The 17,073-nt window shown below is 37.9% G+C and overlaps 1 protein-coding gene and 1 long non-coding RNA gene across 13 annotated transcripts in view; one reads left to right on the plus strand and one right to left on the minus strand.

Moving 5' to 3' along the window:
• LOC118308850 overlaps nucleotides 1-17,073 on the minus strand; it is a 115,687-nt gene that overhangs the window by 82,557 nt on the left and 16,057 nt on the right. For 2 of the 3 annotated variants that reach the window (XR_004793340.2, XR_004793341.1), the window contains 2 exons: nucleotides 13,371-13,580; nucleotides 11,748-11,840 (listed from right to left, as the gene is read on the minus strand). This is a non-coding gene — a long non-coding RNA (uncharacterized LOC118308850). The remainder of the gene's footprint in view (nucleotides 1-11,747; nucleotides 11,841-13,370; nucleotides 13,581-17,073) is intronic. The other variant, XR_004793342.2, reaches the window with a different exon arrangement.
• LOC118308844 (immunoglobulin-like and fibronectin type III domain-containing protein 1) lies at nucleotides 573-16,890 on the plus strand. Of its 10 annotated transcripts, none has more exons than XM_047332325.1 (26): nucleotides 573-672; nucleotides 5,363-5,448; nucleotides 6,390-6,422; nucleotides 6,902-7,024; nucleotides 7,464-7,603; nucleotides 8,180-8,279; nucleotides 8,524-8,602; nucleotides 8,690-8,882; nucleotides 9,008-9,121; nucleotides 9,264-9,432; nucleotides 9,577-9,849; nucleotides 9,948-10,223; nucleotides 10,600-10,662; nucleotides 11,643-11,672; nucleotides 11,774-11,821; nucleotides 12,843-12,958; nucleotides 13,134-13,275; nucleotides 13,365-13,658; nucleotides 13,773-14,075; nucleotides 14,359-14,538; nucleotides 14,642-14,770; nucleotides 14,879-14,958; nucleotides 15,160-15,352; nucleotides 15,810-16,106; nucleotides 16,229-16,555; nucleotides 16,642-16,890. In XM_047332325.1, the coding sequence occupies exons 2-26, from the start codon at nucleotides 5,403-5,405 to the stop codon at nucleotides 16,644-16,646; spliced, it is 3,753 nt and encodes a 1,250-aa protein (XP_047188281.1). In that variant the 5' UTR covers nucleotides 573-672; nucleotides 5,363-5,402; the 3' UTR covers nucleotides 16,647-16,890. The 10 variants fall into 10 exon arrangements, with proteins under 10 accessions (XP_047188281.1, XP_047188283.1, XP_047188280.1 ...); XM_047332324.1 differs by lacking the exon at nucleotides 573-672 and adding an exon at nucleotides 2,143-2,279; XM_047332332.1 differs by lacking the exon at nucleotides 573-672 and adding an exon at nucleotides 2,143-2,279 and having other exon boundaries at nucleotides 16,229-16,350; nucleotides 16,741-16,890.

The raw sequence follows: 17,073 nt of genomic DNA on the forward strand, positions 1-17,073 counted from the left end.
TATCCATTATACAGTAGCCACATGGCATCCTGGTATTACTGACACAGCTCTTTACTGGGAGTTTACTACTGGCTTTGGCATTTAAAAGCCTCTAACCACATGCCAATTGTATTTAGAAATAGCTTGTAGTTATATGCCAAAAGGCTGCTGTTGGATATGTAACACGAGAGATTTTCTTAATTTGCCAAAGCTACAGTGGTTGTGTCTTGCTTTGGCAGCATTTCATTTGAGTTTACTTATAACTTAACTGGATCAATGCAACACGCTGCAATTAAAATAAATATAAACATTTAACTCTGCCAACAGAGATGGGGTCACCACTGTCCATGTGGCATTGGGTTGTGTAATGTAAGCTTGTTTTGTCATTGTTTTGTGTGGTAGAATCCAAAGCTCCTGACTTCACTGACCCTTTGCAATAAATGCCTTCGAGAACATCAAGCCTCTCATATCAGCTTCCCATGCCTGAGAACAGTCATAGTTCCTGTGCCCCACATCCAATTTTATTGCACTGCTTGAAATATCCACACACAGGCACACAGCACACACAAACCCACACGCACACACGGAATCATGCTCAAACCGAGCATAGCTCCGTTATTACGAAGACCAATAACTTGGATGTGGTTTAAATGCCAGACTCCATGAAGAATCTGAGGATTCCTAACATGTACTGTAAGTAAATGACCTTCACGGTGTGGATAAAAGATACCTAGTGCTAACCGTCTGCTTTATCCCTTCCTGTGGAGAACTTAGGTCTTGTCTGACCAGTCCAGAGGGTTGAATTGTTCCCGCTGAAACCTGCAGGTGTCCAGGGTTAGGATGACAATGACACTGGTCCTATGTAACATACATAATCATTACAGACATAAGAAAGTCTTCAGTTGAGGAAAATTTACATTTAAATTACTTTCAGATACACCGTGGTTTTTATGCTTAATAATACTTTCAGTGCATCAACAAGAGTAAGTGGTACCTGGCTTTGAATTTGGATTCAAGGAGATTTACATCAGTGAGGCCTTTATAACTTGTTGGCCTGAGATGAACGATGATTGATTGCCCCAGCTTAATTATTCACAGTGATAGTTCACCCAAATAAAGCACTATGTGGTGAGATTCTTTGACAATGTTCATGGAGAGAGTAAAGCTAATTATTTCCTGATTAAAATATATCTGTCAAGGCAGCTGTGAAGATGCTGCTATAGCAGTTAAATGAGAAATGGATAGTATTTCTTTCTTTCTTCATTGAAGTAAGAGCAAAACACGAATGCTTTTCTCAGTGGCAAACATGTTTAAACTCTCAGATGTAGATATACAGATGTATCATCCAATCATCTGCCCATTATTTTTAGAAACAATGAGGAATTCCCACGTGTGACAAACCATCTGGTGCGTCAGATTCCGAAATCTTTTAACAATAAATATAATAGCAACTTTTCACTCTTTCACAGTTGCTATTCAAGGCTGCTTAGAGACATCCAATAAACACAGTGTATTTTTAGACAATGGAGTTTGGAGCATTATTGCATCTAAACCTCTGTATAATGTTTTGTTGTTCTCGTAATTTCATTGAGTGTCAACACAAGCATACTTGGCTGCCAACACTTGTCAGCTCTGACTTCAAACTTGTCCCTACATACAGGTAAACAATCCAAGTAAGACAACACTGACTGACATAACAGATACTAAAAAATCTGACGAAACAAAAAGCAAACACAAAAGTGTCTCAATAAAAGTTATATATAAAAGCTACATATACATATCTCCTGCTTAAGTTTCCCTTGCTACATTAAGGAAGTGACAGTAATCTTCAAAAATTGTAAAAGATTACGTGAAAGGATCAAGAGGAATATATTACAAAACACAGTAAAATGAAAAATAGTTCCCACAATCAATGTAGTGGGGAATAGAGGGCCTATGTTTTACAATCATAACAGAATTGGGCTGAATTAAATTTTTCGAACAGACAATGGATTCCATTTAGACTACATCTCTTGAAGAAGATCATGAATTTTTTCAACAAGAAGCCATGGCCATGGTCATCCCAGTGTAAAGCTTTGGCTCCCCCAACCCACCCCCACCCTTTGCTGGAGGTTGTGATTAATGCCAAAAACAAAAAAGCAATCCCCTTTCTTGTCAGGCACCATGTCTGACGACGTGGGTGCTTGTCGCAGAGTCATTGGCATGCCTGTAAGGATTTAATAGCTTTAAGACCAGGGAGGCAACACTCAAATATCACACTGGGAAGCAGAGCCACTCAAGAGGATCATAGGAGAACGGAGGTAAGTTCATCATTCATCTTACATTCAGCACCAGTCTTAGATGGAGGTGTTAAGTATTGAGAGTTTGCTACAGTCTTTAACACTGGACTGATTCACTCTCAACATCTCGTCCAAAGATATCATAGTTAATGTGACAAACTGTTGAAAGTGTCTGGCTATAAACACAACTAAACTGCCTTATATATCCAGTGTGTGGTGCACTATTCCAGTTTTCCATTATTCACATTACAGAGTAAAGAAAAATTGCCCCCCAGATCTAATGTGCTCTAAAATTGTGTTTTAAACTGCTTTAATGTTTACACAAGTACGTGTCTTTTTACAGCTTTGTGTTTGTTTTTGGCAGCAAGTTTGTGATTTAGATTTAAAGTCATAAGGTTGTCTGGGTAATATACTATAGTTTGATTGAAAATGTAAATATATACTGAGGGCATGTTTAATAGCAGCGTGTGTAGTCACCAGATTTTTCACACTATAATTTATTAACTTGTGATATTTAAATAATATTCATAATCGTATCGATATGTTCTGTCACAGATATTATCGAACAAATATAAGCTATACAGCAATATAAAGCAATGACTCAATGTCTTTTTTTTACCAGCTAAAAGCTTCTTTTTCTTAATTACATTTAAGGAGCATCTTTTTAATCTCTTGTATTGTTTTATTGTGGTCCTTCAAAAAAAGGACAAATTGCAAACCATAAAATCACCTGACAGCTATGGCATATGAGGACCTAGTAATAATCCAAATCAAGCAACGCTCTCTTCTATCTCGCCTATGGCACATGCTCAGCATCAACGTCAACTCCCTAGATAGGTACATGCTTTCTGAACATGCCCTGAGCATCTTCCTTCTAATCATTTTTGTATGATGCTCTCCGTCCCTGCATGCATAGTCCTGTGCTGTATTTCAGCACTGGCCACATGACACCCATAAAAAAATCCACTCTCACAGCAAGGAGGCCGTTAGTGTCAGAAGTCAAGTACACAGAAAGAGTTTCTGGCAGTCTAAAACCCTAAAGAGTGCAACTCAAATGTTTAATGAGCACTAGGATCTGCATTTTTTTAAAACCATGAAAACATTAAATTTGTTGTGAAGAGAAGTGCTAATAACCTTAATTTAGTAGTTAAAGCATAATTAGGACAAAAACCTTTTCATCATACCATACCTGCTTAAAAACATAAGACGATTTAAACATTGACTTTTTGCTGTGCTGAAAAACCAAGTAAGATGCAAATTAAAACTTGGGGTGTAATTGATATCAATTAAAAAAAAAAAATCTGCATTTGAACACCAGAATAACATGCTCTACTGAGCAGGATTCACCACCGTACGATTCACTTGTGTCAACAGTGATTTACAAGCCTATTAAGATGTTCAAGATGAAATGTTCGGTTTTATGTGGCAAGTGACCTATCAGATGACAATCCACTTTTCTCATCTTCCAACAGCCATGGACCATCGACACCCTAGAATACCACACAGCTATACTGGGTGGTGCTGGGTTTGTGCCAACACTGTATGCATTAGGGAGAGGTTATGTTAAAAAACGGAAAATCACATTTCAATGCGTCCACTTCATCAACACTAACTGATTTTCAACTGTTTTGTAGAAAATCTGTTGTGCTGATTAATCTAATGTTATTGTATATTTTTGAAATGAACCTATTTTTGAAATCCTAGGCCTGATGGCACCCATTTCAAAAAGGTGACCGTATTTTGGATGAATTTTTTTTCCATGAATCTTTGTTGTAAAGATGTACAGTAGACTTCCCTTGCTTGAATTCAGGATTTAGTTATGAAATAACTATATCATCCTTACAGCAGGAAGCTGTATGTTATACTATAGCCTTGGGTGACTGCTGCACTGCCTTTACAACCTGCTCATGTAAAATGCACAATCATATATGTTTTACCACAACATGTGCAAAATCCAAAAACAGTTTGGTTCCGTTGGGCACAAAGAGCTACACAGCCTATAGTGATGAGTGTCATGACATCAGTTATTGTTATTTTTCCGAGCAAGGAGTTCAGAGAGCAGAGGGAATAACAAGAAATTCTTACAGCTGCCAGAAAATGTATTCTAACTCCAGGCAACTCCCTGCCTGTTGTCACAGCCACCTTCACCACAGAGCTAAAATTTGAACCTACACTGTGATTGAGAATTTCTTGATTCCTGTAATAGAGAATCACTTTACTGAAGATGAATTAACTTACATTTTTTTCCCTATTTTTTCCTCTGTTGCCTGGTTTTGGAAGTTTCATGATATTGATTGACCTTTCTGACCATGACGTGCATATTATGTTATTTCACTTTAGGGTAACAGCCTGTTGCTCTCGTCTCAATAAGTTGCTTTAATATTTGAGGACTCAAGTTAACACTGGCTAGCATCTGTTAGCAAACCCTACTTAGAAGGCATATATCGACTTCTAGTTTAAATTGTTAAACATTTGAAAAACTAAAACTGGTTCCATCACAGTAAAAAATTGCTGTTTCACTTTAAAATCAAAAATCACAGTGCAACAAGAAGATATTGGATATGGGCAAGAGTTCATTTTTGCATTTCTAACAATAAGATACTGTCATGTGACATTAGTAATATGCTTGGTGCATTAGCTTTTTAAACAAAGTGAGTGTAAATAGTCCCGGTCTATTTTAGTGAAGTGACATTTGACATTCCAAATTTAGTAACCATGGGGGTAGTGGACGTTTTGCTATGTGTAGAGATCCCTGCTGTGAATGGAACAGATCATAAAAAGGCTAATTTGATAAGCATGTAATCATTTGAACATCAAGCCAGTACGCTACAGCTTAAATAGGCAAAAAAAACTTCTGGAATTATTATAGTTTAAACCTGACAAGAAGTTAAATGATGATCATCATCAAAGATACTGTGAGCATGATTTACTGACAACTAGCGGTGACGTTGCATATTAGAATCAACTGCATATCATTCTCCTCACATTCATCTTCCAAATGTGTAGGAGAAGCTACTGTGGCCTTAAGACCAAAAAACTTAAAACAAAACATTTGTTCCTGTTATTTGATAGGAAACTTAAGTTTCCTGCATCCTATGTTACAGTTGGAGAAATCTTGCTAAATCCAGCTAGAAAGGACCCACAATGTTGAGAAGATCAAAAGTGATGGATGGGACAGCCACTGGCCAAGGTAAGCATTAAAGAGTAATCTTATTTTGTACAGGAGGAATTGAAGAGCAATCAATATCAAGCCAGAGTGGGGTGTTTATTCTTGTTCTTTTCCTCGAAACTATGAAGATCCATTAGCAACGCAGAGATGACAAGTAACCAGATAAAACCTGAACCTGGAGGGAAAACAGAGAATCTTCTGAAAGAACACAACCCTAAATCTAAAAGAAACCTTGTATTTAATGTCCATGCCATAGTACCATAATGACCACTATAATGTCATTCTTTTTCAGTGCCCTACTACGTACAAAATATTTTTTTAATTATATTTAATACAAAGATGTCTTCAGTAAATGTGTAATCATACTGGAAAAGTAATAAGATGACAGTCAGATAAGAGTCCGACAGAGTTTATAAAATGATGCTGGCAAGGAGATCTATTAATGAATACAAACTTAAAACGAAACTGTTTGTATCCTTCGTGTAATTTGGTGTGTTTGACGCATCGAGTGGTTGATTACTTGCTATTATCAAGGCTCTATCTTCGTCACAAAGACGTCAGCTTATGCATTGGGAATTCGTGACAGCCTCTGCAACCATTTTATGCTGAACAACAGAATATACAAAATGAATTCAAGGCCAACAGCAGCATATGAAAGGTGAAAAAAATAAGAACTTTATATGTCTAACAATCCTTTGCAGTTGTGAAAAATGAGAATCACATACAAGTGACAGTACATATGTAATTGTATACTGCTGCAACTTGACATGGACCAACAAGAAGTATGTTTTTATTCATCCTTGTCTGCCAAATTTCACAATTGCAATTTAGCACACCAAATTCTTCCTTAGCATTTAGTTATTTTCTCTTCCTCAGATCAATTATTTTAGTCCAATCCATAATCCAATGCTAATGTGGTGACAACACGTGTCGTATATGCTCTTTCACATGTGCACTAATAGGTCCTGATGCAGAGAATCTCAATGGTAAAGAAGGTAGGCTTAGGGGACAACAGATCAGCACAGTAACAGCTGGCTTTTTCTCCATATTCGCTCACAAAGGCATGGAAAACTGATCTGAAATGGATTTATTAATATGCTTTCCTATGTGCGCATATCCTTTGTGCATAGATATGTAGTTGCTTCACTATATATCTGTTCTCAGGTTGAATTCCAGGCACGGATTACCAAGGAAAAATGTTAAAGGAAAATGTTATAGAAATAGAAATGCAAATGTGGACGAAGTAAACTGACACAAGCGAGACATATATACCAGGGCCACATATGTACTGTACAGATCCAAATGATAATTAACTGAGTAACATGAAATTCTAATATGTCATGTATTAGAATGACTTTCCGCATGGTTTATGTGAGTGATGATTTGATTACAAAACAACAACAGATTGGCTGGATATGATACGAAATGTGTCATCACGTGTTGACACTGACAATTTATTTTCCAATGCTTACAGTGGGGATCAAGAAAAAATCCAGGGTGCCTGGTGTGATGATTATACAGTTTATTGAGACAATGCCCGAGGGAAAGAGCCATCCAGACTTCACCCGCAAGCCAATTGCTTTGACCATACAAGAGGGTAGGACTGATTGTTAAAGAATCATTAATATCACAAAATATTCTGAGGTGGAATTGACATGATTCTGCATAATGGCTTTGATCCATGAATTTTGTGCAAGGCCACTGGGAGCAGAGCCTTGCCATTCAGCTCCCAGACTCCTGTGTCAATCAGATAAAATTAAACACACACTGACCTTGATTTAAAACCACGAGGAGCAATACGCAGACCAAAATACCATAATTTTGAATAAAAAAGAAATTATACTTCATTTGTCATCTCAGTGTGGCTGTGTCATACCGGTATCAAGCACTCTGTGTAATTAGAGTGTTTAATACAAATCAATTATCCTACTAAATAACCAAGAAATTGTTTCATAAATATGCATCTGTGTCCTGTGTTTCCAGACAGATTAGAATAAGAGGCGACCTTATTGTTTCTTTTTTTTTTTCTTCTACAGGAAAATTTGCTTTTTTTAAAGCCATTGTCACTGGAGACCCAAAGCCAACTGTAACATGGAGCAGAAATAATGGAGATGTGTCCGATACCTCAAGATACCAGACCAAATACGATCCCAATTCTGATGAGCATACATTTGAGGCAAGTGATATAGGCTATCAAATCACAACAGCAGGCAGATGTAAAAGAGCTATACAAATAGCAATGAGGAAAATAGATAACTAGAAAGAGAAGGAGAGAAAAACAAGGAGTTATTTAATAACATCAAGGTCATTCAGTCTGCAGACCCATCAGTTTGTTTTGCCAAATACCTTTTCTACATCCTGTGTAGAAAAGGGCCTTAACAAAAGTCAGTTTCAGTAACTCCACCACCATATTCTGTGGACTCACTGCTGTTTGGGATTGAACATGTTAAGTAAACGGAGGCCATCTACCTACCTAAGAAGTTGGAATTGATTGCTACACATAATGGAAAAGATTCAAAGTTCCTCCACTCAGAGTTGTAGTGTTAATCAATATTTTTAAATAACATCTAAATTAAGATAAATTAAACATAAAACATTTGGAATGGGATTTGTGGTGTTGATTAACTGGTACTGGTAACTGGAGAGCCACTTTGGAAAAACGGCAATAAATGCATCAAACCAACTGACAAAGCCAATTATATCCATTATATTTTTTATACAAGTCTATTATAGTGTGTCTTGTATCTTTCAGATGCCAAACGTTATGCCAGATCAAGCTGATACATACAAATGCTTTGCCATAAATGAATATGGACAAGCCACAGTCACAGTTGTTCTGAATGTTATTGAAGGTAAGGGCTGCATGCTACTCAGAGGACAAATGAATGCAAGTAATATTATAGAACAGTAATTTAATCCAAGACTGTATGCATATTCAGGTTACTTCAAATTGAGTATTCTTTTATCCACATTGGATACGTCTCTACTACATGTACTTGATTATATGAATTCATTCCAGTACTTATCACTCAGCAGTCTGTGTGTAGTTTAACTACACTGTATAATAAAGTTTAAGTAGCCTCTTTTCTGCCTTAGTTGGTTTCAAAAAGGCCAAGGCCCTGCAACAAGCAGAAGAAGCTACTGGGAATTTTACGACTGTACTAAAACGAAAAAGGTTGGTTTTGAGTAACTATATTGATGGTGTGTGTTCTACAGTTTAACAACACTGTTAACAACCAACTTATCCCATTTTCATTTCAAGCAAGATCCGTCCCAAATCTGAGCAACATGAGAGAAAGGATGGAGAGATTGATCCAAAATTTTGGGAGCTCTTGCTCAGTGCTGATAAGAAAGACTACGAGAGAATCTGTACAGAGTTTGGAGTCACCGACTTTCGCTGGATGCTCAAGAAACTGAATGAAATTAAGAAGGAAAGGGAGGAGGAACAAGCTCAGGTGTGTGATTTGTCATATTTGCATATTGATTTTTATGCTTTTTATGCTGATGTTGACTGAACATGCTTACATAATTTATGCAACAGAAGGTGATATTTTCTCTTCTTCTTCTTTTTTTGTCCCAGTTTGTCAAAAACCTTTGTAACCTGAAGCCTATTCAGGTCAATGCCGATAACTCTGCATCCTTTGAGATTGACATGGACCTCCTTGACCCAAGCAGGTCAATCTTCCTCTACAAGGTTAGTCTGAAAACTAAATTATAACTCTAGCAGCCCTTCAACATATTACTGCATAAGAGGTTAGGGAGTCACCCAAAGAAATCAATCTGAGTCATCCTCGATTTCAACCATGATCCCAGAAGTGAATTACATTTCCCTGCAGGATGGCGAAATGATTCCATATACAAAGGAGTTGGGAGATACGCTGAAGCACAGCCTTAAGCAAGTGGGGAGAAAGTATATTTTCAGTATGAGGGACCTGATGCCAGAAGATGCTGGACTGTACCAGTTGGATGTAGAGGATGTGAATATGTTTTCCACTGATTTTAAAAGTAAGTTTTACACATTGTGAATTATTAGCCTTAAAGCAAAAGAAGACAATGTTTTTGATGCATGAGACGAAATAGTGCTTATCAAAAGTATTTTAATCATCAACCTTCATTCAGATGTCAAATTTATCACTTTCCATTTTTCAGTCCCCATGGTGGATTTCTTGGTGAAAATTCAGGAAGTGAAGGCAAAGGAGAGAGAAGACGCTGTGTTTGAGTGTGTCCTGTCAAATCCATTCTCCAAGATTCTGTGGTTTGGCAAGAATGTGCCACTGGAACAAGGGGATAAATTCGATGTCGAGGTTTCAGAGGACAAGCTCATTCACAGGCTGGTGGTCAAAGACTGCATGGTGGTAGACAAAGGAATTTACTCGGCCTGTGCAGGAATAAAATCTTGTAATGCGTGGCTTGTCGTTGAAGGTAAGATATACTCTGCGAAAAGACTAACTAAATAATAGTTACATTCGTAATTCATGATTCATCTCACCACTTATTGATTTTTTCCCCTCCTTTATCAGCTGACAAAGATGCACAAAAGGGGAAAAAAGCCCCAAGGAAAACAACAAGGGCTGGAGGATCTGGAGTGGACTTGCAGAAGGTTGCCCAAGAGCAACAAGTCAAATTAGAGAAAGAAAGAGAAGAAAGAAAAGAACAGATTAAAGCTGCTAAAGAAGCTGCAGCAGCTGCACCTCCACCTGAACTTCCTCCAGCTCCTGCACCTACTGCTGCTCCTGAGGCGCAGAGAGACCCTGAACCAAGTGAGAATGCTGGCTGCAAGGTTATTTTTAAACCAGGTGCTGAATTCACAAACAACAAAGTGATATAAAGTCATTATGAATCGAAACTGTTGAATTTGAGTCAAGACAATCAATACTGATATTATAATCAAAATAATTATTATTTAAATATTGGCATGAATTTTCTTTTATGTGGTTAGTTATTTATATAGATTTCTGTTTCATGTTATGTTATTTCATCCAATTTATTCCATTTTAGTTGTCAGATGGGCATTTTTATTCCATTTTCAGACATTTTGTACACAAAACAATGACAACGATGAAAAATCATTGAGATTCATCAATCAATCCTTTGTTGTATCAATTTGCATGTAATGCTTTCTGTGATAAATTGATTATATGGAAACCACTGACTAGTTTTGATGTTTTATAGGTATAGTAAATGAGCTGGCTGTAGTGGCTTCGGATCCACCGGTTGTGGAGGTAGAAAGCACAGGTAAGAAACTCGAATGGTTTTTGAAACGTCTGCATTCCAAGATGAATGAGAGTATTTTTGTCAGTTTGTTTACTCTGTTATCAGCTCAGATTCGTTTGCCTCTTTAAGGTCAGATATTTAGTTTTTTTTTTATAATTTACTCCCAAAAGCTTATATCATAAAAGTTTATTGAGATCTATCAATGGGTAATGGTGAAGATACTGATTCCTGCTTTAGGAACCATACCAGTGCTTTCTCATGTTGTGGCTCATTTTAATGCAAATCACATTAGACTATTTTCAAAGCATGCATTAGTCTTTATTAAGATTTTTATATAGTTTTTTCTCCACCATTCAATAAGCACCCAGTGACTCAATGACTCAATTCATCTTGCAAAGACTTGGTGTTAACATCATGTTTGGTCCCATTGTTGATGCAATTCTCACTTCAGTGAAAGTGCAGACAGTTATCAATAACACACATGATCTTTACACCAGCTAGGATTACCTGGCTAAGGCAAGTAAGCTCACTGTCAGCTGACTTCGACACCTCCCCTTCCAGACACATTAAACGTCTAAAAATAACTCTGTACATTCAAAACGTACTTATTGGAGATTGCAATGTAACATGATTCTGTGAGCAAAGTTACAGCCTACTGTCAATCACATAAGCGGTTTGCTAAAACTTCTACTGAGCCAGCCAGATACACTTCAACAGCCTTAACAGATCACCCAAATACCAAGCAGTGCTGATGTAACAATATCATTTGCACCCCTCTGCTATTCTTTGCCTTTCTCCCACGTGGAAAAATACAATCAAAAATGTATAACAAAATGGCATAAGGGATGTTTTGTGTACAGGGTTTTGTAGAAGATGCAATAACGCATGCAAAAAGACAGGGACAACTTGTTTTTAAAACCAGTGTCACTTGTCATCAAATTCAGCCATAAATTGAGATAAACAAAATCTGGAATGTTTCATGTTTTTGATCGATCCCCCAGAGGAAACCCCTGCTGGAGATTCGGGAGGAGGTAAGAGAGACAACTGTGGTGAATAAAAAAAATTTGAGGGAGACATTTTTAAAAAAGCCAGTTAAAATGACTTACTCTTGTTATTGCTGTTATCCACTCAGCTGAGGAAGCCACTGGCGTTGATCAACCACACGCAGATGTAGGAGGTGGTATGTCAGATTTTTACCACTGAAAAGAGAGAGAAAAAAAAAAAAGATGTTAAAAGATGAACTAAAAATCTGCTTTAGTAATACAAGAGTAAAAATATGAAAAAAAGTTTTTTTGCATATTGCATCATGTATAATCACCATAGATTATCTTTAGGCCAAATGCCAACACATAGATGGATCCCTTTATAACCAGATTATCAACCAAAATAATCAACCAATTAGGATAGTATATGTAATTTATAATATACTACTGAAATTATGACCTACAATTAACAAATGTGTTCATTTGTTTTCAAAGACTGTTGAGGGTCCGCAATGTTCCTGCTAACAAAGTTGACGTTTTATATTTGCAGTTTGTGATTTGGCTTGATTTTGACATCATTAACTTGCTTTTTCCTTTGACTTGTTTGACATAAACTTCATAACCAGATAACAATGATCTAATATGTTTAAACCATGAACTGTATCAGCACTGCATACAAGATCATTAACTTATTTCACTATGCCAAACAACAATGACATGTAGAGCCCGACCCATACTGGATTTTTGGGGCATGCCGAAACTATTGTGAAGCAGCATTGAAAAATGAATCACAAATTGATTTATTTTGGTCAATACTTTTGAATTTCATATGAATATAGCTTCTAAGTAAATTTGGCATTGTTTCTTTTGGTTTGAGGTAAATCTATTTATGTATTTCCACCATTCCTACATTACCCCTGGAATCTTTTTCTGCTTTATGTTCGGTGTTTTTCTATATATACTCATCAGATAAAATTTATGCCAATACTAACGTATATATTCGATAGACCGTATATTGGTCTAGCTCTGTCATAATTCACAGGAATTCACTACTTTATGTCAACAAGCACATAAATTTGTAGAAAGGAGAGGCATTTGTTTAGGTCATTGATTTATTCTTGTGTACTTTTATTCAGTATACACATACAGTAGTCCTACAGCTGCATCTCATTAATATGCAGAGTAGAGACTAACATGATCTTTTTTGTTGTTGTCCAGAGCCTTTTATTACCGGTGGACTCTCGAACATTTATGCCCTTTGTGGAAAGCCCGCCGAATTAACTGTGAAGATGAATGTGGAGTGTGATGGGGCCTGGTTTAAAGATGGAGCGCAGGTAAAGTTAACAAATATCCATATTTTCCGTCATCATATAACATCTTCCTAATCTTACAATTTGCTAATTTAACTAGCACTTGCATTTAGTGATTGCAATAGTAAGACAAGCTTTCAATCACTATGTAATGTAGTCGTTTTTTTGTTTTTTCTTCCTTTCACTTTTAATTTGCTAGTTAACCTCAGGTGACAGGGTCACCATGACCAAAGATGGAACTTCTCACAAACTGGCAATTCAAAGCTGCACAGATAAAGACTCTGGACTTTATCGTTTTGTATCGGGGGAACAAAGTACACAAGGAAAGGTCACTATTGGAGGTATGATTTACATCCCTCCTTTAATTGCAGCACACATAGGAAATTACTGTTCCAGTGCATTAAACTGAATGATACTTTGTGCTTTATAGACGTACCTGAATTTGACCCGGACGACCTCCACAAGTTCGCCAAACCTGTAACAATAAGAGTGGGGCAGAATGCTGCTTTCAAGATGCCCTTTACTCCTCAGGAATCTTTGGTGGTCAGTTGGTTTAAGGATGGCACTGAGATCAAAGACGGAGGTGGAGTTAAGATCGTGCGGGAGCCCAATCACAGCCGACTGTTGCTCAGAGACTGCCTGCGGACTGACGGAGGGGAAATAAAGATCCAACTCAAAAACCCATTTGGGGCCGTGGAGGCGACATCCCAGCTTATTGTGCTTGGTAAAAAATATTTTTAAAAAAACAAGGAATCTAATAAGAAACATTAATTCTGAGTCTTACACCTTATTAAGCACCATTTTTGTGTTAATAAAAAATTTGACACTGTTGTAACAGATCGCCCAGGTCAACCAGAGGGTCCAGTGGAGACTGTTGAAACCACCTCATCTATGATTGAGATTAAATGGAACCCTCCCAAAGATGACGGTGGCTCAGCAGTCACCAACTATATTGTGGAACGGCAGCAGGCAGGACAGAGTTTGTGGACAAAACTTGGGGATGTCTCAGCTGACAGGAACTCCTTCAGAGACAGGAATGTGACTCATGGAAAGAAGTACAAATACCGTATCTATGCAGAAAACCCTGAGGGGCTGAGTGACGCCCTGGAGACAGCTGAAAGCATTATGGCTGGCATAATGAGTGAGTGTAGAAAAAAAAAGAAGTCTCATTTAGCATTCCTCGGTGAATCCCATGATAATCTCCCTCAGGTTGTAATAAATGAAAATGTCTTTCCTAAGGTTTTGTGTTGGCACAAAAACTGTTCCATCACTGACACTATTAGTTGCTGTAGAAAGAGGAATTGCTTGCACCATCCTGCAGTAATAACATGCAGACGTCCTTAATTTATGCCATGTCTTTTAATTACATCTTAATTATTAATAATGAGCTTACAGGATTAATGAGCCTACTTGTCATTCCTCAGTACTCTCCGGGCCACCTGGTGCCCCCAAAGTGGTGAGTGCCTCTAAGACATGCATCAACTTGACCTGGACCCCTCCAGAGGATGACAAAGGGGTACCAATCATTGGTTATCAATTAGAGAAACGAAAGATGGACACAAATCAGTGGATTGCCCTAAATGCACTTAACGAGCCTATTGAAGGTTTGTCAGAAACAAGAGCATTCTATTACATGTTTAATTTCAGGGGAAATGTGATTCTTTTTCAGGACTTTCATCCCTGCTGTGTAATTCGTCTTATTTCTAGGTGTGAACTATGCAGTTAAAGATGTCACTGAGGGAGCAGAGTACGAGTTCAGGGTTGCAGCAATCAATGAGTCAGGATCCGGAGATCTAAGCCCTCCATCTGCAGTGGTGTGTGCAAAGAATCCCAACAGTAAGTGTTTAGCACCTTTGCTGTGCATATTAATGACTTAACCTTGTTGCTATACCACATATTGTTTGTTTCCTGTCTGCATATCATGTTCTGTGTTTTTCCATCCAGTGAGACCTTGTTTTAAAGATCCAGAGGACTTCATTGTTGTAAGAGCAGGAAATTCTGCTCGCGTCAAAATTTCCTATGAGGTATGAATAAACCCAAAAGCTGGTTTGCATACAAAGTCCTTCCCGCTTGGTATATATCTTAAATCTGTCAATCGGTTCTGCATTTTTGGATTTTATGCCCCAATCCAGCCATGTCATACTCTTGAGTGATGACTTTACCACAGTGTGACGTGACTGCTTGTCAAACACTTCATCTCATTTATCTGACGTTAATATCTCCAGGGTGAACCTCCACCTGAGATCACTTGGCTGAAGGACGATGAGCCAATATCCCCATGGATTAATGTTATTAATACGGAGGGAATGTCTCAGCTCGTTATTCACTCATCAAAGCGGTCGGATTCAGCCATCTACACTATAAACGCCAAAAACTCTGTGGGCGAGACTTCGTTTGACGTTGAGGTTAGAGTCACAGGTAGGAGTTCTAGGCTAACTATGAAAACAGAAGTGACATTTCTGTGCTGAAACTACTGGTGACTGTTTTTTTGGGCTGAGCATTTTCATTACATGCATTGTGTTTCTCTGTTCCGGGACATCAGTTATACCAACATTAAGTGGGTAATCTTTTTAATTTAAATGCAAATAATGAACAAATGTATCGGCTAACCAGTGTCAGACCCTAATCAACACTGAACACTTGTAAATGGAAGGAGAAACACTTAAAACTGATATGTTTATCACAGAATGTGATTGCTTAATTCAAACAGCTGCAATTTAATTGGAAAAACTTAAGAATAAAATGCCTCGAGTATGAAGAATAAATTAATGAAAATTGCTCCAAAAGGAAGGAGGGGGGCTAGACAAAGGATCACCAAAAGATTTTTTCCCCTCTCTCAGTATCATAACCTGTATCTTATCGTACTTTTTACTAGATGAACCCAAGACTCCAGGGCCTGTGGAGTTAGAGCAAACAGTACAGGGCAAAGTCATGATCTCATGGGCTCCCTCTCCAGACCAGGGGCTCGACGACCGCCTGTACTATGTGGTATCTCAACACGACTCCACCACCAGAGTGTGGAAGACCGTTGCAGATCGCCTCTTCGCTAACACATACACGGCCAACAACATCCTTCCTGGGATTGAGTATCATTTCCGGATCTACGCCAAAAACGATATGGGCCTCTCAGATCCCTCTCAGTCACCGACATGGGGCGCAAACAGCAACAGAGGTGGGTTATTCTCCTCCTCTGTTATGTTGGATCATGCAATCAGCGTGAAAAAAATATTTAACACGATTACATGAAACCTAACATATGTATTTTAAAATCTTTGATTTTTTCCCCCCTTTAAGTTCAAATAACTTCAAATGGAGTTAAATCGTCAGAGATTTGCTTCGAGAGGCCTCCGTCCATCCTGGTCCCTCTCAAAGTCCACACACCACCCAAAGGTTACCAGCTCTTCATGACGTGTGCTGTTCGCGGATGCCCTACGCCCACTGTATCCTGGTACCTGAATGACGTCTGCATCAACTCAGACAGCAACTACTACATCACCAACTCGTACGGAGTGTGCTCCATGTATATCCTCAGAGTCCGACAAAAGGATGGCGGTGAATACAAGGTGATCGCAGTCAACTCTTTCGGCAAGGCAGAGTGTTCCACTAAACTTGTTGTTAGAGGTAAGTTTAACGTGTAGGTTTATTTCATTTTGTGCGCATGGTATAAATTATTCATCCATTTATTCATTCTGATTTTTTCTCCACAGATTAAAGTGGCATGGAGGTTTTCTACAACCTTTTCTGTTACGGAGATGTTCTGGAAATTAAGGAAGTAGAATGTTTTACTGCAAATAATTAATTGAAAGCTTGTGGTACGGTTAAGCTAAGTGCTGGTAAAATCATCCATTTAATTTATTTACAATGTCATGAAAGATAATAATAATTTAGTACAAAATATAGTCTAGGGACCTCTGTCAAATGTTTGAGCTCTTACCGACAATAAATTGAAAAACTGATGTCAGTGTAATTGGTGCTTTTTTTGACTTTGTGACTGAATCTGCTTTTATCAAATACTATGCAAACATCCTTCACTCACTTCACTGACAGAATCTCAGTCGCCATCATTAAAGCAGAAGACCTTTCCAGCAGCACATGTATCCAATATCTGAGCCCATGACACCATACACATGGCATTAGGC

Source organism: Scophthalmus maximus, chromosome 6 (genome assembly GCF_022379125.1).
Source record: "Scophthalmus maximus strain ysfricsl-2021 chromosome 6, ASM2237912v1, whole genome shotgun sequence".
NCBI lineage: Eukaryota > Metazoa > Chordata > Actinopteri > Pleuronectiformes > Scophthalmidae > Scophthalmus > Scophthalmus maximus.